Raw genomic sequence first — 25,083 nt, forward strand, 5'->3', positions numbered from 1 at the left:
GGTACAGGTGTATACTTTTTTTCAAAAGTAGATTTGTGTGACCCTGATTTAGCCCACTGCAGTAAAAGGTTAAAGGGATCGTTCCCCCCAATATAAAGGCTCGTCAGACATTTTCATTCCTCAAAAGTGTTGATCAATAACGGTGGTGCCAATATTTCCCATATATTTGCAATTGAAACGTTAAAGATTTCTCGGTTTGACACAACACCACTTTTGATGTATGAACACATCTGACAAATATAGATTTTTCGGCAAACTGTCCCTTTAACATCTACAATTTTCAAGATAGGTAACAATTTGGTGACTCATAAATGCTTGTTTGGTGGATACATGCACAAGATGTCATCCCCTTTACTTCATCTTGCTAATCATTGCTACAACCGGACATGGCTAGGCTAACATGGCTAGGCTAACATGGCTAGGCTAACATGGCTAGGCTAACAGCGCTAGGCTAACATGGCTAGGCTAACATGGCTAGGCTAACATGGCTCACAAGTATCTCAATAGACTTTTTCTATCAAATGTACTGTCTTTCATGCATTATTAGACCTCTATCCATCACCCATAGTGAGTGTATGTTACGTAGGCACCTCCAGAATACAAACACGCTTCTGACTGTCTCGTATCTACTCATGGGTGAATTTCACCAAGCCTCTGCTTGGCTCATAGCAACACGCCAAACCACCACTAAATACCGGCCGGTCCAGATGGGGTGTTTACTTCTGGGAGGTACAGTCTAACACACACTATCTCGTTTGGCAAAGATCTAGAACAGACTAGAGAGTCTGATTGATGCGACTGTTGGCATCGTCTATGAGTACATGCTGCGGGGTGAAGTTTCCCCTAGGTACAGAGTTAGGAACAGCTTCCCCTCCACCAACCCCAATCTTAACCATTAGTGGAGGAAAAGCAAAACTGACCCAAGATCAGTGTCTAGGGAAAACTTCACCCTATATCGTGTCTCCATAATCCAGTCTAGTTGGCGACATGGACAAAGTATCTTAACAACAACTCACACCTTATCGACAGCCTCACAATCCACCAAAACTAAAAAATAACAATACAACTCCAAACAATAAAACAATTCTTATATATAATTAAAACATGTCAGTATTTTGGGACAAGAACAACAAAAACTAAAAATAACATAATGGCTTAATTTATCTTTTTTTTTTAAATAGTCAGAGAGTGACACATACCAAAAAGACAATGTTATTGCTCTAAATTGCTTTGGTCTTATGTACAAGGTGGGTACTTCAAATGTTGAAACCTCTTTTGTAAGTTAGAAAATGGCTTTTGTGTGCTGTACATGTTTTTATAAAATAGTTATCTTCAAGAAATCTCCCTTAATCTTCCCTGCTTAGTGACGTTTGCTGCTGGTTGATTCTCCTCGCCTTCTGATCGATCTCCGCTGTATTCTGTTACTGGGGGAGGGCACTGCTGTTGGCAAGAGAAACAAACATTACCTTCATAGATTCATACATTACCTTCAGAGATTCATACATTACCTTCAATGATTCCAAAGTAATCTCAAAGCATCAGACAACATTACAATAAAGCAAAGTTTTCACTGAAAAATACAGTGCCATTTCGTCAACCTACAGGGAACCTCAATTTCCGCCTTTCTAACGATAATTTCAATAGCAGAGTTCTGAACGAGACTTGGAAGTGTGTCAATGTGGGACTAACCTACAGGTACGTTTATAGAGTGTTGAAAGAGCAAAAGAGTGTGTACTACTCACAACCAACGCATTCCACCTGTGGCTTCTCCCACTGTCCGTCTGCCATGCAGCGCACCACAGGCAGGTGGCGCTGTGTGAGGCCTGGGTTACACTGGTAGCGAATGATGGACCCCACGGGATACTGCTCCCGCCTGCTGCCGAACATCCTGGCATTCTCCACCTCTGGCGGCGCACCACAGAAGACTGGGGGAACAGTGATCAGTAAATCAATAAACCAACCAATCAATCCATCAATCAATCAATCAACAAAACAATCAATCCATCAAATTAGAACTTAGGATATTTATTGGTAGCAATTTCTTTTGAAGGGTACCTGCCTAATAAGTTTATAAAACATGAATAAGCTGTAACACCAACACAGGTACAGTGGGGAGAACAAGTATTTGATACACTGCCGATTTTGCAGGTTTTCCTACTTACAAAGCATGTAGAGGTCTGTAATTTTTATCATAGGTACACTTCAACTGTGAGAGACGGAATCTAAAACAAAAATCCAGAAAATCACATTGTATGATTTTTAAGTAATAATTTGCATTTTATTGCATAACATAAGTATTTGATCACCTACCAACCAGTAAGAATTCTGGCTCTCACAGACCTGTTTGTTTTTCTTTAAGAAGCCCTCCTGTTCTCCACTCATGACCTGTATTAACTGCACCTGTTTGAACTCGTTACCTGTATAAAAGACACCTGTCCACACACTCAATCAAACAGACTCCAACCTCTCCACAATGGCCAAGACCAGAGAGCTGTGTAAGGACATCAGGGATAAAATTGTAGACCTGCACAAGGCTGGGATGGGCTACAGGACAATAGGCAAGCAGCTTGGTGAGAAGGCAACAACTGTTGGCACAATTATTAGAAAATGGAAGAAGTTCAAGATGACGGTCAATCACCCTCGGTCTGGGGCTCCATGCAAGATCTCACCTCGTGGGGCATCAATGATCATGAGGAAGGTGAGGGATCAGCCCAGAACTACACGGCAGGACCTGGTCAATGACCTGAAGAGAGCTGGGACCACAGTCTCAAAGAAAACCATTAGTAACACACTATGCCGTCATGGATTAAAATCCTGCAGCGCGCGCAAGGTCCCCCTGCTCAAGCCAGCGCATGTCCAGGCCCGTCTGAAGTTTGCCAATGACCATCTGGATGATCCAGAGGAGGAATGGGAGAAGGTCATGTGGTCTGATGAGACAAAAATAGAGCTTTTTGGTCTAAACTCCACTCGCTGTGTTTGGAGGAAGAAGAAGGATGAGTACAACCCCAAGAACACCATCCCAACCGTGAAGCATGGAGGTGGAAACATAATTATTTGGGGATGCTTTTCTGCAAAGGGGACAGGACGACTGCACCGTATTGAGGGGAGGATGGATGGGGCCATGTATCGCGAGATCTTGGCCAACAACCTCCTTCCCTCAGTAAGAGAATTGAAGATGGGTCGTGTCTGGGTCTTCCAGCATGACAACGACCCAAAACACACAGCCAGGGCAACTAAGGAGTGGCTCCGTAAGAAGCATCTCAAGGTCCTGGAGTGGTCTAGCCAGTCTCCAGACCTGAACCCAATATAACATCTTTGGAGGGAGCTGAAAGTCCTTATTGCCCAGCGACAGCCCCGAAACCTGAAGGATCTGGAGAAGGTCTGTATGGAGGAGTGGGCCAAAATCCCTGCTGCAGTGTTTGCAAACCTGGTCAAGACCTACAGGAAACTTATGATCTCTGTAATTGCAAACAAAGGTTTCTGTACCAAATATTAAGTTCTGCTTTTCTGATGTATCAAATACTTATGTCATGCAATAAAATGCAAATTAATTACTTAAAAATCATACAATGTGATTTTTTGGATTTTTGTTTTAGATTCCGTCTCTCACAGTTGAAGTGTACCTATGATAAAAATTACAGACCTCTACATGCTTTGTAAGTAGGAAAACCTGCAAAATCGACAGTGTATCTAATACTTGTTCTCCCCACTGTATAAGATAACCACACATCATGATGGCGAAGGTACAGTAAAATTACCAGTGCCCATCCAGACTCTAGAACACAATTCTTGACCCCTAACCCCTGATCCCTGTGTGTACCTGGGCCAGTCTTGCAGGTGAAGGGCAGGTGGTAGTTGCAGGGAACGTCGTTCCATTGGCCGTTCTCATGCCAGATCATCACCACACAGTCCTCTCCAGAGTTAAAGTAGTTATCCGGCTGGTTTGGCCGCCAGTTCTCAAATTGCTGAGGGGAGAGGAGAGCAACATTGGTGGGAAGTTACAAAGACCATTTATGTTTCTGTTTGTTTCTTGTTTTCAATGTAGAAAACACAGAAATCAGGAGAGTAAGTCAGTAGGCTATAGCATGTGGATTAGAATCTACAGGTACAGTTTAAACAGTGTATTACTGTACAGGTACATTATGAACAGTGTATTAATGTACAGGTACAGTATGAACAGTGTATTAATGTACAGGTACAGTATGAACAGTGTATTAATGTACAGGTACAGTATGAACAGTGTATTAATGTACAGGTACAGTATGAACAGTGTATTAATGTACAGGTACATTATGAACAGTGTATTAATGTACAGGTACATTATGAACAGTGTATTAATGTACAGGTACAGTATGAACAGTGTATTAATGTACAGGTACAGTATGAACAGTGTATTAATGTACAGGTACAGTATGAACAGTGTATTAATGTACAGGTACATTATGAACAGTGTATTAATGTACAGGTACAGTATGAACAGTGTATTAATGTACAGGTACAGTATGAACAGTGTATTAATGTACAGGTACAGTATGAACAGTGTATTAATGTACAGGTACAGTATGAACAGTGTATTCATGTGGTAGGCTACATTATGAACAGTGTATGAATGCGGTAGGCTACAATAGGTGATCTGGTGGTCCTACTCTGTACTCTGAGTGGGGACTATGTGTCTGTCTGCCTGACTCACCAGTGGTGTGCCGTCTATCCAGCGGAAGTCATTCTCCACTGTCTTGTCATTGAGCCCAATCCACTGGTAGTCCTGGCCGTTGGCTGGAGGGGGGAGAAAATAGTTAAGGGATATTCTATCTCTCTCGCTCTCTTTCTCTCTCTCTCACATCTCACACACACGCACACGCACATACACAGGAACAAACACACACAGGCACACACACACACACAGGCCTTTACTCACAGTTGACAAAGTGCTGTTCCTCTGGGGTGATGATGCTGACCAGGTGAGCGCTGAGGTCTCGGCAGCGCTGCTCGGCGTCCAGCCAGGTCTCTCTCTCGGGGAAGTGCAGGTAACAGTTGCCTTGAAACTTAGTCCAGCCCTCCTCACACTCCTGCTCGTCTGTGGCGTCAACAGCAGGGGGCGATAATGAGACAGAGGCTACCACACCCCGGAGAAGTCCGGTTTATTACAGACACTCAAATACATTTACATTAGATAGGAGGGAAAACTGTTCAACACCACATATGACACAATAGAGGTTTTATGTAGGCTGTGTTTGTTCTAGAACTTATCTTGCTGCTGGCATTCTTTTTATGCTCCATTATTTGTCCAACTGTAAGCATTGATTTCTTTCAGTCCAACCTATGGTGTGATAATTATTACTGCACATTGGTGAAAATACTGCATTTTTCAGGACCTATTAACTATCAACTTGATTCACTGCTTGAGAACACTGGCAACACAAATTTACTTTGGGCCACTTTGAGGTATATTACATTTTTGGGGGGGTGAACCATCCATCAAGCATCCATTTAACCCACAACTACAGGGTTTGGTGACCAAAGCGTTCTGCTTTAGCCAACTTGTTTTTGTCCTGCAAAACAAGCCAACAATGTACAGTTGTTAATGCAGAAAATGGTTGAGGTTCTTTCCATAATGCATTTGGGTTTTAAAACATAAACTAAAACTACCGGAGAATTAGCACAGGGGGTCTCTTGGGTAGTCTTTTACTACATAATAGTTGGTTGTGATACTTTAAATATACAATAAATATTCTAAATAGTCGGTCTAGTGAGTCCCTCCCAACAGTTAATGAGAGTTTCTGGACCACAACAGGAATGGAAGAACCAGAGTTACCTCTGCTGCAGTGGATAAGTTCATTAGAGTTACCAGCCTCAGAAATTGCAGCCCAAATAAATGCTTCACAGAGTTCAAGTCACAGACACATCTCAACATCAACTGTTCAGAGGGGACTGTGTGAATCAGGCCTTCATGGTCGAATTGCTGCAAAGAAACCACTACTAAAGGACACCAATAAGAAGAAGATACCTGCTTGGGCCAAGAAACACAAGCAATGGGCATTAGACCGGTGGAAATGTGTCATTTGGTCTGGAGTCCAAATTGGAGACTTTTGGTTACAACCGCCGTGTCTTTGTGAGACGTGGTGTTGGTGAACGGATGATCTCCGCATGTGTAGTTCCCACCGTAAAGCATGGAGGAGGAGGTGTTATGGTGTAGGGGTGCTTTGCTGGTGACACTGTCTGTGATTTATTTAATATTCAAGGCACACTTAACCAGCATGGCTACCACAGCATTCTGCAGCGATACACCACCCCATCTGGTTTGGGCTTAGTGGGACTATCATTTGTTTTTCAACAGGACCATGACCCAACACACCTCCATGCTGTGTAAGGGCTATTTTACCAAGAAGGAGAGTGATGGAGTGCTGCATCAGATGACCTGGCCTCCACAATCCCCCGACCTCAACCCAATTGAGATGGGTTGGGATGAGTCGGACGGCAGAGTGAAGGAAAAGCAGCCAACAAGTGCTCAGCATATGTGGGAACTCCTTCAAGACTGTTGGAAAATCATTCCAGCTGAAGCTGGTTGAGAGAATGCCAAGAGTGTGCAAAGCTGTCATCAAAGCAAATGGTGGCTATTTGAAGAATCTTGTTTTTTGTTTAACACTTTTTTGGTTACTACATGATTACATATGTGTTATTTCATAGTTTTGATGTCGGCACTATTATTCTACAATGTAGAAAATAGTAAAAAATTAAGAAGAACCCTTGAATGAATAGGTGTGTCCAAACTTTTGACTGGTACTGTTTAGCACCATAAAGGGAACCGCCATGGTTACAAGCCAAAGAACCCTTATTTGGCACTATACAGAACTTCTTGTTTTGTGTGTAGACCTGGCTGAGAAAATCCACCCACCAGACATAAACACAGTCCTGAGTAAAGGACAGGGCGAAGTATGATGACATTGCCCCTAGACTACGGATGCCCCTATACCCCTTTAGGCCGGTGGATCAGTCGGGATCTTAACTTACTGTTGAGAGTTAGAATAGTAGAATACACAAGGTACAATTTCTAAATTTGGTTGTGCATCAGCAGTTTTTCTCTTGTTATGTCATTCACTGACAGTTACACCAATTAGCCTTGTCACTCTCACTCAGATATCATATTAAAAACGGCAAACATTTCTCTCCACCCTATGACAAAATGTGTAGAATTGCAGGAAAGTTGCAGTAAAACTGCTAATTATTCCCTCCACCCCATGGAAAAAGGAGTAGAATTGCATGAAATGAGTTATAAACTTGCAAAATCTTCTCGCCGCCACATGGCAAAATGTGTAGAATTTCAGAAAACTTGCTTTAAAACGACAAAGTTACTCTACACCTGTCACGCCCTGACTCAGGGGATGCTTATAAGTTGAGTCAGGGTGTGTATATTCTTTGTTGTGCGTTTTCTATGTTGTATTCTAGTATGTCTAGATCTATGTTGGCCGGTGTGGTTCCCAATCAGAGGCAGCTGTCGCTCGTTGTCTCTGATTGGGGACCATACTTTAGCAGCCTATTGGCACTGTCTAGTTGTGGGATCTTGTTCCGGGTAAGGTTCGTTGTATGTACAACCTTAGGACTTCACGTTTCGTTTCGTTTCTTGTTTTGTCGTGTGTTTATTCAGTGTAAATAAACATGTACGTATATCACGCTGCGCCTTGGTCTGACCCGTTCCTTAACGAACGTGACAACACCCCATAGCAAAATGTGCAGAATTACAGGAAATGAACTGTAAAAATGTTTTCAAAATTTCTCTCCGCTGTCAAGAGGGGGGCCGCTAAAATATTTTGCTCATAAGGATCTAATGTCAGTTTTGCGTTTTTACCCCTAATGGTAAGGATTTGGCAAGCAACATATTCTGGGGCAGGCAGAATAATTCACTGCCACACCTGTGTCACGTTCAGCACACACAAAACAGGAGAAAACGTTTTTGAAATAGAGGAAGTATACCCAAACTTGCCCGATGATAACCCCGATTGGGGGTTTCCATTTAAAAACGTTTTCGGCCATTTGTCCTCCTGAACGCAGCCCTGCTATGATGCAAGCTGCCAGCGATAACGTTTTGCATCCTTATGACTCCTGTTGTTTTTGAAAGGTTGTTGTTTGTTAGTAAACATTAGCTGAAGCCGACCTCGTACCAATCTCGCAGCGGTCCCCTCCGTAGCTGGGCAGGCATAAGCATTTGTAAGAGTCTGCATTTCCCACACAGGTGGCTCCATTGGCACAAGGGTTGGAATGGCACACATCAACCTCTGCAAAAAAGGGGGGGGGGGGGGTGCGGGGTGAGACTGGTGCCTCAGGGGGTGAAGGGGGGAGGCGGTAGTTGCCTTGGTAGGGGGGAGCAGGAAAACAACATCTTGGAACTCATGGAATCGGAACACTCTGAGATGCTGCAACATAGTGATTCAGACTCCAGCCTTACTGTGTCAGATCATCATTGAAAGGAAGATGAATACTCATCTCAATGATGTTCACTCCTGTACATGTAAAGATCTTTCTTCAGACCACAACATTTTACAACTTTTTTTCCATAAATGTTGAACTTCTGATTCATACAGTTTAGTAGACAGATACTTGATCATATAAATGTATTAAGATCCGAAGTAAGGTTAAGTCCGGATCAGCCACTTGTTGGGTGGCAGACTCATAGAAATAGAATGACTAGATGAGAGTAATTCTAATTCTATGGGCAGCCTTGTGTTCGGATTCATATAGGCAGTTCCAAGTATGCACCAGGATGTCGGTAGGTGTAGCAGGCATGCAGCAGGAGGGGGAATAGACTCAGCAGACAGATCTGGCTGAAATGGCATCATAATGACGTCCTTTCAACCACTTTTGCCAGCTGGGTACGCTTACTGTAACCTAGGCAACAGCAGAACAAAAACAACACAGGATGGAGTGAATCATGATAAAGGAGTATGATGGAGAGACCCTGAGACCTCGGGGCAAGGACACGATACACACACACACACACACACACACACACATGCCAAAGAGCCCGCGACTGTCTGACAAACACAACGAATGAGAGACCCAAAACCAGGTGTAGGAAAACAGGACAAAACAAGACACACAACATCACATTACAACACAAAACCTACAGTACATTAAGACAGGAAAAAGGGGGAACAAAATGCATTGTTAGTGTATCACAAAAATAAAAATACAACTCAAATACAGACTACAGAATATTACTGTCTCAGTATGTACAGTATCAGATAGTAGCATCGGGACAGAGGGTTGCTAAATTCCAGGAACTTTCAATGAATTCCCTGGTTTCCCAGAAATCCTGGTTGGAGGATTACGGATTTCCTGCTTATTCCCTTCTGATTCCGGGAAAACTCCAAACGGGATTTCAGAAAAACCATTTCGCAACCCTAATCGTGACAGAGGGGCTGATGTCCAGGCATACAGTAGAGATATGAGAAAAGCATTGTTAGAAACTTTGTTTACAAAGGTGTGTTACTTTACAGTAAAACATTTACAACACTTCTGAGGACGTCAGAATGGATCAGAAAGAGAGATGTGCAGAGAGTTAGGAACGAAGACCTTGCTCGGTAAGACGTCTTGAGAGAGATAATGAGAGATAATGATACCCCAGCATCAGGACTCACCATACTGGCACCCATCTCCCACTTTCCCGGGTGGACACTGGCATAGCCCATCGCCATCCTCCACTGAGCATGACCCAGCACCACACGGGTTAGGGTCACAGGGGTTAGGCATACCTAAGCATGAATACAATTAGGATGAGTACAATACAGTGTGTACCTTAGCACCGAAATAGCACCCTACTCCCTATTTAGTGCACTATATGGGGAATAGGGTGACATTTCTGATTGGCACCTTAATAAAAACACCATGCCACGTTACTTTACACCATTTAAATACGTCTGTTGGTTCTACAGCATGACAGCAAAACAAACATTATTTTAACTGTTCATAGCAATGAAAATGGAGTAGACTGAAAGTGTGCTGACTCACCCTCCTCTGAGGACGGCTCCTCCATGACGGCAGGGGTCTGCAGGGAGATGGCCGGGGCCGTGGTGGCAGCCAATCCGGTGGGAGCAAGGTTGGGGGCAAAGGTCACGTAAAACTCGCCGGTGATCTCCTCCAGCTCAGCCCCCCCAGCCAGGGCCTCCTCTGGCCCCTCTGTGTCCGCCATAAGCTCCCTGTCACTGGGCAGAGAGGACAGCACCACAGAGAGCAGATCTCCAGAGTGTGCCCCAGATGAGACACCGCTGGCCTGGGTTGGGTGGTCGGAGCCGCTCCCTGAGTGGAACCCGCTTCCCTGCCCGCTGATCTCCACTGGCCCAGCCCCCAGCTCCATGGAAACCGTGGTCACCTTGGAAACCTCTGTCATTAAGTCACTTGTCAGGAAGGTGACAGCGCTGTCCTCCTCACCGCTGGTGGAGGATCTGGAGATTTCAGACATGTCCCCGGATGGGAAGCCCGACGTTCCGAACCCTGATGCGTATCCACCTCTTCCCGCTCCGTATCCATAGTGGAGAGACCCTGAGGCCTCCTGTTCCCCTGAGGCTGACCCCGTAAGGTCGGTGAACCCTGATCCCAAGAAGGTCACACCCGGGAAGAACCCTGAGCCACTGCTGCCCGAGGCTGAACCGCTGATATCACCGCTTCCGGAGCCGTAGTGGAGAGACCCAGAGGCCTCCTGTTCCCCTGAGGCTGACCCCGTGAGGTCGGTAAACCCTGACCCCAAGAAGGTCACACCCGGGAAGAACCCTGAGCCACTGCTGCCCGAGGCCGAACTGCTGATATCACCGCTTCCGGAGCCGTAGTGGAGAGACCCAGAGGCCTCCTGTTCCCCTGAGGCTGACCCCGTGAGGTCGGTAAACCCTGACCCCAAGAAGGTCACACCCTGGAAGAACCCTGAGCCACTGCTGCCCGAGGCTGAACCGCTGATATCACCGTTTCCGGAGCCGTAGTGGAGAGACCCCGAGGCCTCCTGTTCCCCTGAGGCTGACCCCGTGAGGTCAGTAAACCCTGACTCCAAGAAGGTCACACCTGGGAAGAACCCTGAGCCACTGCTGCCCGAGGCTGAACCGCTGATATCACCGCTTCCGGAGCCGTAGTGGAGAGACCCCGAGGCCTCCTGTTCTCCTGAGGCTGACCCTGTGAGGTCAGTAAACCCTGACCCCAAGAAAGTCACACCCGGGAAGAACCCTGAGCCACTGCTGCCCGATCCGGAGCCGCTGAACTCCAGGCCCCCTCCACCAAGCTCCTGCTCTGTGTGTGTGTGAGAGGTGGAAACCTCCACCAGCTTCCCATGGATCAGCAGGACCTGAGTGTCTCTGCTTCCCGACTCCTCTCCCGAATGACCACTGGAGCCTCCTGAGGGAAATAATCCTGAGGGAAATCCGGAAAACTTCTCACTGGAACTAGAGCTGGAGCCGGACGACATTCCAGAAAACGTCCCACTTTTCCCAGAGCTGCTGGAGCTGTCGGACGAAGAGCCGCTCTCTTCAGAGCTGACACCGGATCCACTTCCCGATCCCGACAGGAACGCACTGCCACTGAACATTCCCAATCCCATTCCCGATCCCATTCCTGTGGGGAAGGTTAGGATCCCAATGCTTCCCTCTCCAGCCTCCTGAGGACCCCCAGAGCCCGAACCGGATAAAACACTGCCGCTCCCTGAAGAGAAGATTACCGTTATTCCCGATCCGTCTCCACTCAGCCCCGAACCGGACGCATCTCCACTACTCAGGCCAGACGATCCACTGGGAATCTCGGCGCTCCCGCTGCCTGAAAGATCACCTGACCCAGACAGATTCCCGGAATAAGGCAGTTCACCGGAGTGATCACCAGAGAGATCTCCGGATGATCCACTGGCCCCAGAGGCCCCGGAACCAGAACCAGAGCCTGAGGACTCCACAGAGATGGGAGCAGTGATGGAAGGCAGGACTGTGGAGAGAGAGTGAAAGTGAGAGAAAGAGAAAGAGAGAGAGAGAGAAAGAAAGAAAGAAAGAAAGAAAGAAAGAAAGAAAGAAAGAAAGAAAGAAAGAAAGAAAGAAAGAAAGAAAGAAAGAAAGAAAGAAAGAAAGAAAGAAAGAAAGAAAGAAAGAAAGAAAGAAAGAAAGAAAGAAAGAAAGAAAAGGGATTTACATATTTCAATAATGTACATACAGTTGAAGTCGGAAGTTTACATACACCTTAGCCAAATACATTTAAACTCAGTTTTTCACAATTCCTGACATTTAATCCTAGTAAAGATTCCCTGTCTTAGGTCAGTTAGGATCACCATTTTATTTTAAGAATGTGAAATGTCAGAATAATAGTAGAGAGAATGATTTATTTCAGCTTTTATTTCTTTCATCACATTCCCAGTGGGTCAGAAGTTTACATACACTCAATTAGTATTTGGTAGCATTGCCTTTAAATTGTTTAACTTGGGTCAAACGTTTCGGGTAGCCTTCAACAAGCTTCCCACAATAAGTTGGGTGAATTTTGGCCCATTCCTCCTGACAGAGCTGGTGTAACTGAGTCAGGTTTGTAGACCTCCTTGTTCGCACACGCTTTTTCAGTTCTGCCCACAAATGTTCTATAGGATTGAGGTCAGGGCTTTGTGATGGCCACTCCAATACCTTGACTTTGTTGTCCTTCAGCCATTTTGCCACAACTTTGGAAGTATGCTTGGGGTCATTGTCCATTTGGAAGACCCATTTGCGACCAAGCTTTAACCTCCTGACTGATGTCTTGAGATGTTGCTTCAATATATCCACATAATTTTCCTTCCTCATGATGCCATCTATTTTGTGAAGTGCACCAGTCCCTCCTGCAGCAAAGCACCCCCACAGCATGATGCTGCCACCCCCGTGCTTCACAGTTGGGATGGTGTTCTTCGGCTTGCAAGTTACCCCCTTTTTCCACCAAACATAACAATGGTCATTATGGGCAAACAGTTCTATTTTTGTTTCATCAGACCAGAGGACATTTCTCCAAAAAGTACGATCTTTGTCCCCATGTGCAGTTGCAAACCGTAGTCTGGCTTTTTTATGACGGTTTTGGAGCTGTGGCTTCTTCCTTGCTGAACGGCCTTTCAGGTTATGTCGATATAGGACTCATTTTGCTGTGGATATAGATACTTTTGTACCTGTTTCCTCCAGCATCTTCACAATGTCCTTTGCTGTTGTTCTGGGATTGATTTGCACTTTTCTCTAGGAGACAGAACGCGTCTCCTTCCTGAGCGGTATGACGGCTGCGTGGTCCCATGGTGTTTACACTTGCGTACTATTGTTTGTACAGATGAATCTGGTACCTTCAGGCGTTTGGAAATTGCTCCCAAGGATGTACCAGACTTGTGGAGGTCTACAATTTTTTTTCTGAGGTCTTGGCTGATTTCTTTTGATTTTCCCATGATGTCAAGCAAAGAGGCACTGAGTTTGAAGGTAGTCCTTTAAATACATCCACAGGTACACCTCCAATTGACTCAAATGATGTCAATTAGCCTATCAGAAGCTTCTAAAGCCATGACATCATTTTCTGGAATTTTCCAAGCTGTTTAAAGGCACAGTCAAAGTAGATGTCCTTACCGACTTGCCAAAACTATAGTTTGTTAACAAGAAATTTGTGGAGTGGTTGAAAAACAAGTTTTAATGACTCCAATCTAAGTGCATGTAAAATTCCGACTTCAACTGTATATATATATATATATATATATATATATATATATATATATATATATATATACTCTTTCATTTCTAGTGTAGAATTCCATAAAATGCTTATTAAGAGCAAATGAAGACTATGGCTCTTACCAGGCCTCAGCAAATCAGTGATGGATGTGAGGTTAACCAAAGCCTCTTCTATCTCTGTGATGTTCAATCCAGTTTCATTGGCGAGAAGCAAGATGTCCACTACAAGGAAAAAAAAGATTTTTGAGTGAGTGGGTGAGTGGGTGAGTGAGTGATTGTGTGAGTGAGTGAGAGAGAGTAGGTGAGTGAGTGAGTGAGAATGCGAGCGAGCAAGTGAGTGAGAGTGAGTGAGAAAATGGAAACAACATGACTTATGATTCAACGCATTTCAGTCCATACCTTTGAAGCAGTAGGCGTCATATCTGGAGTACAGGTCTGGGTATTCCGTCTGGTTGTTGTGCGTGAATACTGTGTACACCCCTGCCTTCCCTGCACCACACGCCGCCCGGGGGTTGGTGATGGGGTAGCGGACGCTCCGGTCGATTAGCCAGCCTGCGCGGCACTTATCCAACCCTTGTCTCCAGGCGGCGTAGAGCTGTCCAGTAGAGGCCAGGGTAGCGTTCAGCTCCTGACAGTGAGCCAGAGCACCGTCGTAGGTAAAGCCCTCACTGGAGCCAGCATGGAACACATCGCCTAGAGAAGAGAGGACAGTCAGGTTAAGGGATGAGGGGAGAGGAGAGGAGAGGAGAGGAGAGGAGAGGAGAGGAGAGGAGAGGAGAGGAGAGGAGAGGAGAGGAGAGGAGAGGAGAGGAGAGGAGAGGAGAGGAGAGGAGAGGAGAGGAGACAGTCAGGTTAAGGGATGAGAGGATGGTGAGAAAGTGGAAGAGAAAAGGAGAGAATGAAAGGACATGACAGTTGAGGCAGTGCTCAAAACAACTCCCACAGCGTTGTGGTTTGTGATGAGCCAAACCTCTTTTTCAATTGCCATTCATTTCCCACATGGTTAAGACAGTGTATATACAACAAACTAGCCCAACCTCTTGACTTATCTTTAAAGACTTCTACTGCAATAGACAGACAAGAAATAGACACAAGCTATGACAACGTCTCTGGGTTACAAAGTGATTCAAGAGCAATTTGAATGAACAAAACCTAGTGTGTTTTCTCACCCCTGAGTCTGTCCACGTAGCAGTACACATCGTAGTGTTCATCAGCGGGCCTCAGTCCATAGGACCTCACTCCTGGTAAAGTCTCCAGATCCCCAGAGCACTTTTCCCGAGGAGACACGATTGGATACCTGGGCATGACAACAACCTTTATTCACGGTCATGAATGGGCGTATAAAGAAGAAAAGAAGATGGTTGTACTGATGGTAAGGAACAGTGACAAGGACTTGAAACAAGTACAGTCTCTGTGTGGGGCACAGGCGGCCCGAGGCTGGTGGCACCTTCATTGGGGGGGACAGACTCATAGTAATGGCTGGAACTGAATAAATTGAATGGTATTGAACAAATCAAACACATGGTTTCCATGTTGTTCATACCATTCCATTTACTCCATTCCAGGCATTATTATGAGCCATCCTCCCTTCAGCAGCCTCCCGTAGTTAGTGTGTGTATGCATGTATTAATATGTCTGTAGTTCTGTCTTTAAATATGTTTGTGTGCCCATGTACATCTATACAGACAAGCATGTGTGTCTTCCTTCCTACCTGACGGTCTGATCCAGAAGCCAGCCTGCATCACACTGGTGGTAGCCGGCCTCATAGGCAGCCTGGAGCTGCTCTGGGGTGGCGATGGAGGCTCCAACACTCTGACAGGCCAGCTGGGCCTCCTCGAAGGTGAAGGCGTAGCGGCTAGAGCCAGCACGGTAGTGGAACACAACACCTACAGATGGGGGGGGTGGGTAATAATGCTGATATAATGTGGTTGATCTCATGCACCAGACACATTAATCACCCAAGTGTGTTTTCATTCACAGTTTGTAATCATTCAGATTTTTATATCAATTATAAAGCTGGCAAGTCTCCTCATCAATGACTGCAATTCTTCTCTTTCCATTTCAACATGCAAACTCACAGTAGTATTGAAAGTAGGGCTTGCACACTCAATTGTTCCAGCAACAACTTTTCCAACACAGCATCCCAAGAAAAGTGACTACGTATGCTATTTACACTCAAACACAGCAGATATCCAGTCACTGACCTGTAGCAGAAAATAAATATCCTGATCCGCTCACTTTGCTGATCTCACTCCCCACATCTAGCCTGGCCGTTACTCTCCCCACAACATCCACAACCAACTCTGTCACACTGGGCGGCTGTGGCAGGGGCAGCTCGGTGATATTGGGCGGCTGTGGCAGGGGCAGCTCGGTGACACTGGGCGGCTGTGGCAGGGGCAGCTCGGTGACATTGGGCGGCTGTGGCAGGGGCAGCTCGGTGACACTGGGCGGCTGTGGCAGGGGCAGCTCGGTGACACTGGGCGGCTGTGGCAGGGGCAGCTCGGTGACACTGGGCGGCTGTGGGAACGGAAGCTCGGTGACACTGGGCGGCTGTGGGAACGGAAGCTCGGTGACACTGGGCGGCTGTGACAGGGGCAGCTCAGTCCCGAAGGTGAAGTCCACGCTGGTGGGTTTCTGGGTGGCCAGGACCTCGCCCAACGCCTCGCTCTCCGTGGTCGTCTTCCTGAAGAACACCTCGGGAGGACCCTGGGTCACTGTGGCGACGCTCAGCACGCCGCTGCCCGCCTCGGTGGGCACCACCATGCCCGAGCCTTCCTCGTCCATTTCTGGAGGAGACCGAAGAAAGGGTTCATGCTTGTGATCGCTAAACTCTTGGGAACGGTTTCGAAACGGAAACGTGTGGTGCGAATGGTTGTTTACTGTTGCACTTAACAATGTTGTGATCCTGAACAAATTCAGCCATTTGAAAAATATGAAACAATGAAACGCTTAAAAATATTACACAAATATGACACTAAAATGCACACGCAAACACACACACGCTTACAAATATGACACTAAAACGCTTATGAAACACAAAAATAATCTTGTGTCGGTAGGTTCCTTCCAATGATGACATACTGTACATACACTGGTATTAAGTCTATGGTTGATTCACAGTGTAACCTAGCCTGGTTCTAGATCTGTTTGTGCTATATAGCCTATAGTTGTTGTCATGTTTGGCACAAACAGATCTGGGACCAGGCTAAATGCAACCTACCTGTGTAGCAGTAGGCATCGTAGCGGGATTCAGGGAGTGGGTACCCCGTCTGGTTGACGTGGAGGTACACGGTCCGTACCCCCAGCAGACCCCCTCCGCACTGCGGCCTTGGGATGTTGATGGGGTAGCGGACGCTCCTGTCCCCCAGCCAGCCTGCATTGCACACATCCAGACCAGCCTGCCAGGCCAGGTACAGCTGTCCTGTGGTGGCCAACAGGGCCCCCTGCTTCCTGCACTGTTCCTCAGCCTCGGAGTAGGTGAACTTAGCCACAGAGCCAGAGTAGAACACACTGCCTGGGAGAGGGAACAACAGGGGAGGTGAGGTAGTGACATGTTCAGTGTAACTTGAGGTTGATAGTTGTGTAGTTAAGAATATTTGAGTCAATGTAACTCATTTATTTGATTAAGGCAATGCACATTCATCAAAATGTAAATGTTCCCGATTTTCACATCAGAGTGAAAAAGTTGTCTGTGAAAACGTATTGTATTCTCCAAGGTGAACATGTCCTGATCTCATTCTGTTTTTCACTTATGAAAAAAAGATCAAGGACGTCTCCTTGGTTACCTGTCATCTTCTCGGCAAAACAGTACACGTCGTAAGTCTCGTTGACATCTCTCACTCCGTAGGTTCGCACCCCGGGGAACTCGTCTTTGTCGCCGTAGCAATTCTCACGTGGATCATGGATTGGGTACCTTTCACAGAAAACAGAAATTAGTATAAAATCCATACCAGTGCAGAGCGATAGGCCTACTTTGCAGAGTGATACTTTAAAGTGCTATCCTCTGGGGTTCCGATGCATATCTCGTTGTATATGTTTTGACCCAAATAAATTCAATTAAATTCAATGTGTTGGTTTAATATGGTTAACACCTCCATTACAACATAAACATTCTGAGTGAATCAGTTGAGGCAGTGCCGTGTTAGTTTATTGAATGAATTGGAGCCTTTGTCTTCCTTCCTGGGTAACATATTATTTCAAACATGTTATTTCCATGGATAAATCTTTAAGGGTTTCCTAGACTGAGACTTAAAAAGCTTTAAAAAGCTTCCGGAAAACCGTCCCACAACGTTTCCTCTAAACCCTCTAGTATTTCTGAGAAATCGACTAGAGGAGGCTTATGGAATGAGGGCTTTCATTCTGAGGTGTTGAAAAAACGTACAGGTGAGATCAGAGAAAGGTAAACACAATCCTCTAGGTTTTTGCCAGGGATGGAAGGAGGGATGGAAAGGAGGACAAGAGAGGCTGTGTGTCGAGAGGAAGTGACACGTTCAGAGGCTCAACTGTCAAACATTCAACAGAAAGTTCAGCATGGCAGACGTCTGTGTTTAGACGGATGACCAATCCAAATACTGACATGAAAATGGAATCATGGAATAAATGGACAATGTTGAAATACAAACCGACAAGTCTATCTATATTCATAATTCCTATATAAAGTAAATGATCTCAAGACCTCATGATGCTTAGAGAACTGTATGCACAGTCATTATAAACTGTGTAATAAAATCTTTTAACTTATTTTCAAACTTTGGATAGACTGCAGACCTGGGTTCAAAATTCTAAGTATTTGGTGTATTTTTTTAGATCATTGTTTTCTTTCAAAGCATTTGATTGAGCCTGGTTGGAGTACCAGATAGGCGGAGCTTGCACTTTTGGGACTATTCCATTGGCTCCATTGTGTCAGGCAAGCTCCCTCAAGCTCACTTAATATTTTATAGAAAACAAACACTATTTGAAGACAAGCCTTATAGACTCTCTCCTTCACTTTGATCTGAAATCAGTTCAGTTCTTTCCAGTCACTTCATTCACTTCACTGCTTCGGCATTGATCTGAAAACAGGAACTGATTTCAGATCAGTGCAGATGAAGGAGAGGGATATAGACTGACCTGACAGTCTGATCGGAGAGCCAGCCGGCGTCACACTGGTGGAAGCCGTCATCGTACGCTGCCTGCAGCTGCTCTGGGGTCGCGATCACAGCACTGTTCTGGATACAGGCTGCCTTGGCCTTCTCAAAGGTCAGAGTGTAGCGTGTCGTGATGGCCCGGTAGTGGAACACAATACCTGGAGAGAGATCATAGTATAACAGCGACAGAGCAGCCACTAATGCCTCCATAAAATAATTAGATCACTGTCTATCTGTGTGGATTAAAGATACATTATTTATTTTGCTTGAAAGTTGGCTGCATGGTTTATATACAGTACATACAGCAAATGATAGAATATCATTTTTTTTAAATCACTAATGAAACCATACAAATCCTTAGTTTTAGGCAAATAATATATGATTTTGCTCATTGGTGTGTGTGTGTGTGGGGGGGGGGGGGGGTATTTTCAATTAGGCAATTTATGGACAATGTTTCTGTTAATTTAGGACCCCGTCCCTTTTGGCCAAGAGCAACCATAGAAGCAAAAGTTCCGTATAACCTCTTTAATGTCCTGAAATCTAAAGATAGAAACTCACATTTGTACAGTGGTAGCTATAAGCACCAACTTTGTTTACAAAGAGAGCAATAACAAAATATGAATTCCTTGGCAGCAAGCAGCCGTAACACTCCCACTACCCTCTGTCCCTACCTTGAACCAGGACGTCCACAGTGTCATGGTTGTCCTCGATGCCGTGCTGTACCTCACATCGGTAGGTGCCAGTGTCGTTGGACCTCAACTCTGTGATCTTGATGCTGGCGTCAGTGGGGGTCTGGGGATAGCCCACCATGTGGACCCGATCCAGATAGTCCTCCTCCACCTTGACCTCTCCATCCATGGCCACCAGGATGACAGAGACATGCTCCTTGGTGATGCGGCTCCATTTGATGCGGTGGGACAGGGTGGCAATGGTGGGGGCGCCGGGGTCGTGGACGGTGTGGTCCTGGAAGTAGGGTTAAAGTTCAAGTTCAAGTTTATTAGAAAAACATAATTACATTACAATACGATATTAAATGCTCTTTTTACATGTTGATGACCCCTCTGAAATAAAACACATCAAATCACATAATGGTGGAACTACAATGGGGTTTCTTATCATGGAACTTTGTATCACTGTAACTCATCATTGGTCAATTGAACTGCAGTCCTGTCTAACTGAGTTTTCTCCTCACCAGGAATCAAATATGTGAAAACAATATTATGAGAAACATGAAAACAAGTCAAAACAGAGTGGAGGGAGTTAAAACAGTGAAGGGAGTTAAAACAGTGAAGGGAGTTAAAACAGTGAAGGGAGTTAAAGCAGTGAAGGGCGTTAAAACAGTGAAGGGAGTTAAAACAGTGAAGGGAGTTAAAGCACTGGCGAGAGTTAAAACAGTGAAGGGAGTTAAAACAGTGAAGGGAGTTAAAGCAGTGAAGGGAGTGAAAACAGTGAAGGGAGTTAAAACAGTGAAGGGAGTTAAAGCAGTGAAGGGAGTTAAAGCAGTGAAGGGAGTTAAAACAGTGAAGGGAGTTAAAGCACTGGCGAGAGTTAAAACAGTGAAGGGAGTTAAAACAGTGAAGGGAGTTAAAGCAGTGAAGGGAGTTAAAACAGTGAAGGGAGTTAAAGCACTGGCGAGAGTTAAAACAGTGAAGGGAGTTAAAACAGTGAAGGGAGTTAAAACAGTGAAGGGAGGGTCCCTCAAACAGGAGGTAGTCATGTTGTTTCTTTTAAATAAAAAAATCTAATAATATGATTTGTATTGCTAAATCCAACATCCTTATTTCTCATATCTGTGTAGTATTGATAGTGGCGCCAGGTGGACCTACCTGGAAGTAGCAGGGTAGTACCAAGGTGCTGCCCAGTAGAGGACGCTGGGGCAGCTCCAGTGGGACACTCACACTCAGTGTGTCCTCAGGGTCTGGAGGGGAAGAGGGCAGAGAGATGGACACACACACACACACACACACACACACACACACACACACAGAGACAGACAGACAGACAGACAGACAGACAAAGATTAACAAACATACACAGGTAAAGACACAGACACAGTCACACACACACACACACAAAGCCATGAAACCACACACAGATAAATATGTCATTTCATATGTAATGTATAATGGGGTGTAATAAGTCCCCTTACCCAGAAAGGAGTGCTCCTCATAGCTGCTGATTTGCTGATAGTTGTTGAATGTTGCTGAGGTGACGCACAGACACACACATAGTAATACAATCCACCTGGTCATAGTTTACCTGAAATCAAAAGAAGAAACACTGACTATGCACCTGAGGTAGTGTTCAGTTACATTGTAGATTAAGGTTAATGTTATACAAAGGCATTGATTGGCCTAAAATCGTTCAAATTCATTAAAATACCTTAAAATCAAAGACAGACCAGTTCTGTCTAAGAATGACGACCATTAATGATCACTTCCATACAACCCCTCTGTATCTCTGACTTCTACTAGAACACCTTTTCCATGTAACTAAAGGCCCTCAGGTTCTGGGTGCCTCAGGTTCTGGCCCCAGTCCAGTCCACTGACTGCATCTATAATATATCATCATAATACAATAGTAATACAGCGCATTCGGAACGTATTCAGACCCCTTCGCATTTTCCACATTTTGTTACGTTACAGCCTTATTCTAAATGTGATTAAATTGTTTTTTTTCCTCATCAATCTCCACACAATACTCCATAATGCAATTTTTTATTTATTTTTTTAACTACTGAAATATCACATTTACATAAGTATTCAGACACTTTACTCAGTACTTTGTTGAAGCACCTTTGGTAGCGATTACAGCTTCGAGTCTTCTTGGACATGACGCTACAAGTTTGACACATCTGTATTTGGGGAGTTTCTCCCATTCTTCTCTGCAGATCCTCTCAAGCTCTGTCAGGTTGGATGGGGAGTGTCGCTGCACAGCTATTTTAAGGTTTCTCCAGAGATGTTCAATCTGGTTAAAATGCGGGTTCTGGCTGGGCCACTCAAGGCCACTCCTGCGTTGTGTTGGCTGTGGGCTTAGGGTAGTTGTCCTGTTGGAAGGTGAACCTTCGCCCCAGTCTGAGGTCCTGAGCGCTCTGGAGCAGGTTTTCATCAAGGATCTCTCTGTACTTTGATCCGTTCATCTTTCCCTCGATCCTGACTAGTCTCCCAGTCCCTGCCACTGAAAAACATCCCCACAGCATGATGCTGCCACCACCATGCTTCACCGTAGGGATGGTGCCAGGTTTCCTCCAGACGTGACGCTTGGCATTCAGGCCAAAGAGTTCAATCTTGGTTTCATCAGACCAGATAATCTTGTTTCTCTGGTCTGAGAGTCTTTAGGTGGCTGTCATGTGCCTTTTACTGAGGAGTGGCTTCCGTCTGGCCACTCTACCATAAAGGCCTGATTGGTGGAGTGCTGCAGAGATGGTTGTCCTTCTGGAAGGTTCTCCCATCTCCACAGAGGAACTCTGGAGCTCTGTCAGAGTGACCATCGGGTTCTAGGTCACCTCCCTGACCAATGCCCTTCTCCCTCAGATCGCTCAGTTTGGCCGGGTGGCCAGCTCTTGGAAGAGTCTTCGTGGTTCCAAACTTCTTCCATTTAAGAATGATGGAGGCCACTGTGTTCTTGGGGACCTTCAATGCTGCAGACATTTTTTGGTACCCTTCCCCAGATCTGTGCCTCGACAAAATCCTGTCTCGGAGCTCTACGGACAATTCCTTCGACCTCATGGCTAGGTTTTTGCTCTGACATGCACTGTCAACTGTGGGACCTTATACAGACAGGTGGGTGACTTTCCAAATCATGTCCAATCAATTGAATTTACCACAGGTGGACTCCAATCAAGTTGTAGAAACATCTCAAGGATGATCAATGGAAACAGGATGCACCTGAGCTCAATTTCGAGCCTCATAGCAAAGGGTCTGAATACTTATGTAAATAAGGTATTTCTGTTTATAATTTTTGTATAAATGTGCAAACATTTCTAAAAACCTGTTTCATTATGGGGTATTGTGTGTAGATTGATGATGATTTTTTTTTTTTATCAATTGTAGAATAAGGCTGTAACGTAACAAAATGTGGAAAAAGTAAAGGGGTCTGAACATTTTCCGAATGCACTGTATATGTAATTTAACAGACACTTTTATCGAAAGCGACTTACAGTCATGCGTGCATACATTTTACGTACGGATGTCCCGGGTATCACACACCGACAGCGTCAATGTGCAAAATAGTACGCATCTGGATATGTGTGAAACAGAAGTTCAACATTCAACATACAGTTTGATGCATACATTCGATAAATCCAAGGTATGCACCACACAAAATGCACTGCAACTGTCTCTGCAACTCAATGCTGCAAGGCAAACGCAGCGTTCCATTGGAAATGAATGTACTTCTGGTGCACCAAAACGCAATGATGCTGTCGGTGTGATGGAGGCATAAAACATCAACTTCTAAACCGGAGGGAGGAGGTGGACAGGGAAGAAAGCAGCCAATAGAAATGCTTAGTAACATCCTCAGATACATAGACATGTACTCACACTCATACACTACCTCCCTGTTCTCCCACCATTAACAAACAGCTACTCAGTTATTTTAGAAGTAAATGTTCAGAATTACTGTTATTGCGTTGGATATCGATTCAGTTATTTCTGAGTAACAGCCCCTCCCTCCTCTTTAAGTAAAGACGACAACTTTTCCGTAGAGAGAGAAGGGAGGTTGCTTCTTGCTCAAAATGTCCAATAGCTGACCTGGGTGAATTTCTCAGAGCAGGATCAATGTATTAGCCACGTATAGTAAACTTGAAACAGACATCTGATTATAGATGTTGGAAGGGGGGATAAATGGGGAGGGGAGAGGACAGGCTTATCATAATGGATGGAATGTAATGAATGCAACGGTAGCAAATAAAATATGAGTTTGGTAAACCCAGAGCAGTCATAGTTTTGTCTTTCATGATTTGGACAGTACATAAGTCTGACTAGAATAGCAGTGTGTGTGTGTGTGGGTTTGTATGTGTGTATGTGTGCGTCGGTGCGTGAGTGCGTATGTGTGCGTGCATGCATGGCTCACCGAGGTTCAGTCCCTCACTGATCTAAGTATATAATGATGCATTTTCGATGTATATTTGTTATTCAGAATATGGTACCGGCTTAGGGCCATTTGGAACAGGTCATCTCAACAATAGCAACCTGAATATATAAAGGTTAAATAACTCAATATAAACCAAATCTAGTGGCAAGCTATGGTAATCTAATCTCTCATGACATCTTTAACAGTAGCTTATTTGGTTCTGGCTGCCGAGATTAATGGTAATGAAATAATCACAGCTGTTCTCTTGATGGGACGTGACCAGTAAATGAGCCATGAGAGTAAGTCTTCATCCCAAATGATACCCTATCCCCTTTATAGTGCACTACCTTTGACCAGGTCCCATAGGGCTCTTGTCAAAATAATTGTACTATATAGGGAATAGGGTGCCATATGGGATGCAACCTAAGACTCTAACCTAACACTGGGGTCACTATGAGCACCATGCTATTCCCAGACCAGGCCGGATGGTTACACCCACTAACACAGCATGTTTCCCACACTTATCCTAACATAAAAAGAACACAGGGTACCCATTCTATCTATAACGTGTTAGAGGTAGGGCTATATTAGATCTCGGACGATAAACTGAAAATTATCGACACCGACCATACCGATCACTTATCGCAGGCATTTTGCTGATATCGTTCATTACGATAAGTAGCCTATACTAGAGAAATGTGAAGTTTTAAATTAAATAAGTTTGCTAATATGGGTGAATGTTAATGGGACAATTGATGGCTACAAACTAGTAGTAGGATAATTTAAACAAACGGTGGTGTACATTAAAGTTATAAATGTTTCGTTTTATTTATCGTTTTCACATCAATTCAGACAATTTATCACCATATGGATTATAGTCCAGCTCTATGCTATATTGTCACACCAGAATAAAGTCATTTTCTGAGCAAAAAGCAAACGCAGTTTCCTTAATGTTCATAGTTTCTGACTACCTGACTGTGATTACCCCCTTGTGTGAAGATACCCATTACATAACAGCATGAAGCCATTTCAGATCTTGTGACCTTAAGTTAATGTTATTTCATCCTTGATCTCCAGTTACAACATTGTGCATATACAAGGTTAATATTGTGTACTAGAATATCCAATATACAATTATTCAGTTATTCCCGTATAGTTCCATAGGTATAAGGGCAACTCAACTTAAAGTGTTAGTCAACTGTCACACTGCT

At 44.8% G+C, this 25,083-nt stretch overlaps 1 protein-coding gene across 1 annotated transcript; it reads right to left on the reverse strand.

The window, feature by feature from the left end:
- Window positions 1-1,360: 1,360 nt before the first annotated feature.
- LOC311111525 (aggrecan core protein-like) lies at window positions 1,361-21,051 on the reverse strand (the record flags this gene model as incomplete). The annotated part of the gene is made up of 19 exons (XM_084154260.1): window positions 1,361-1,440; window positions 1,743-1,925; window positions 3,821-3,965; window positions 4,691-4,773; window positions 4,916-5,074; window positions 8,157-8,270; window positions 9,633-9,746; window positions 10,003-11,943; window positions 13,797-13,895; window positions 14,073-14,366; window positions 14,843-14,970; window positions 15,385-15,559; window positions 15,878-16,459; window positions 16,894-17,187; window positions 17,459-17,586; window positions 18,783-18,957; window positions 19,471-19,762; window positions 20,626-20,717; window positions 20,949-21,051. 19 exons carry the CDS (start codon window positions 21,049-21,051, stop codon window positions 1,361-1,363), a joined length of 5,181 nt encoding a protein of 1,726 aa, XP_084010386.1.
- Between the last annotated feature and the right edge of the window lie 4,032 nt (window positions 21,052-25,083).

This window comes from Coregonus lavaretus, assembly GCF_964263955.1.
Source record: "Coregonus lavaretus genome assembly, chromosome: 37".
In the NCBI taxonomy this organism is placed as follows: Eukaryota; Metazoa; Chordata; class Actinopteri; order Salmoniformes; family Salmonidae; genus Coregonus; species Coregonus lavaretus.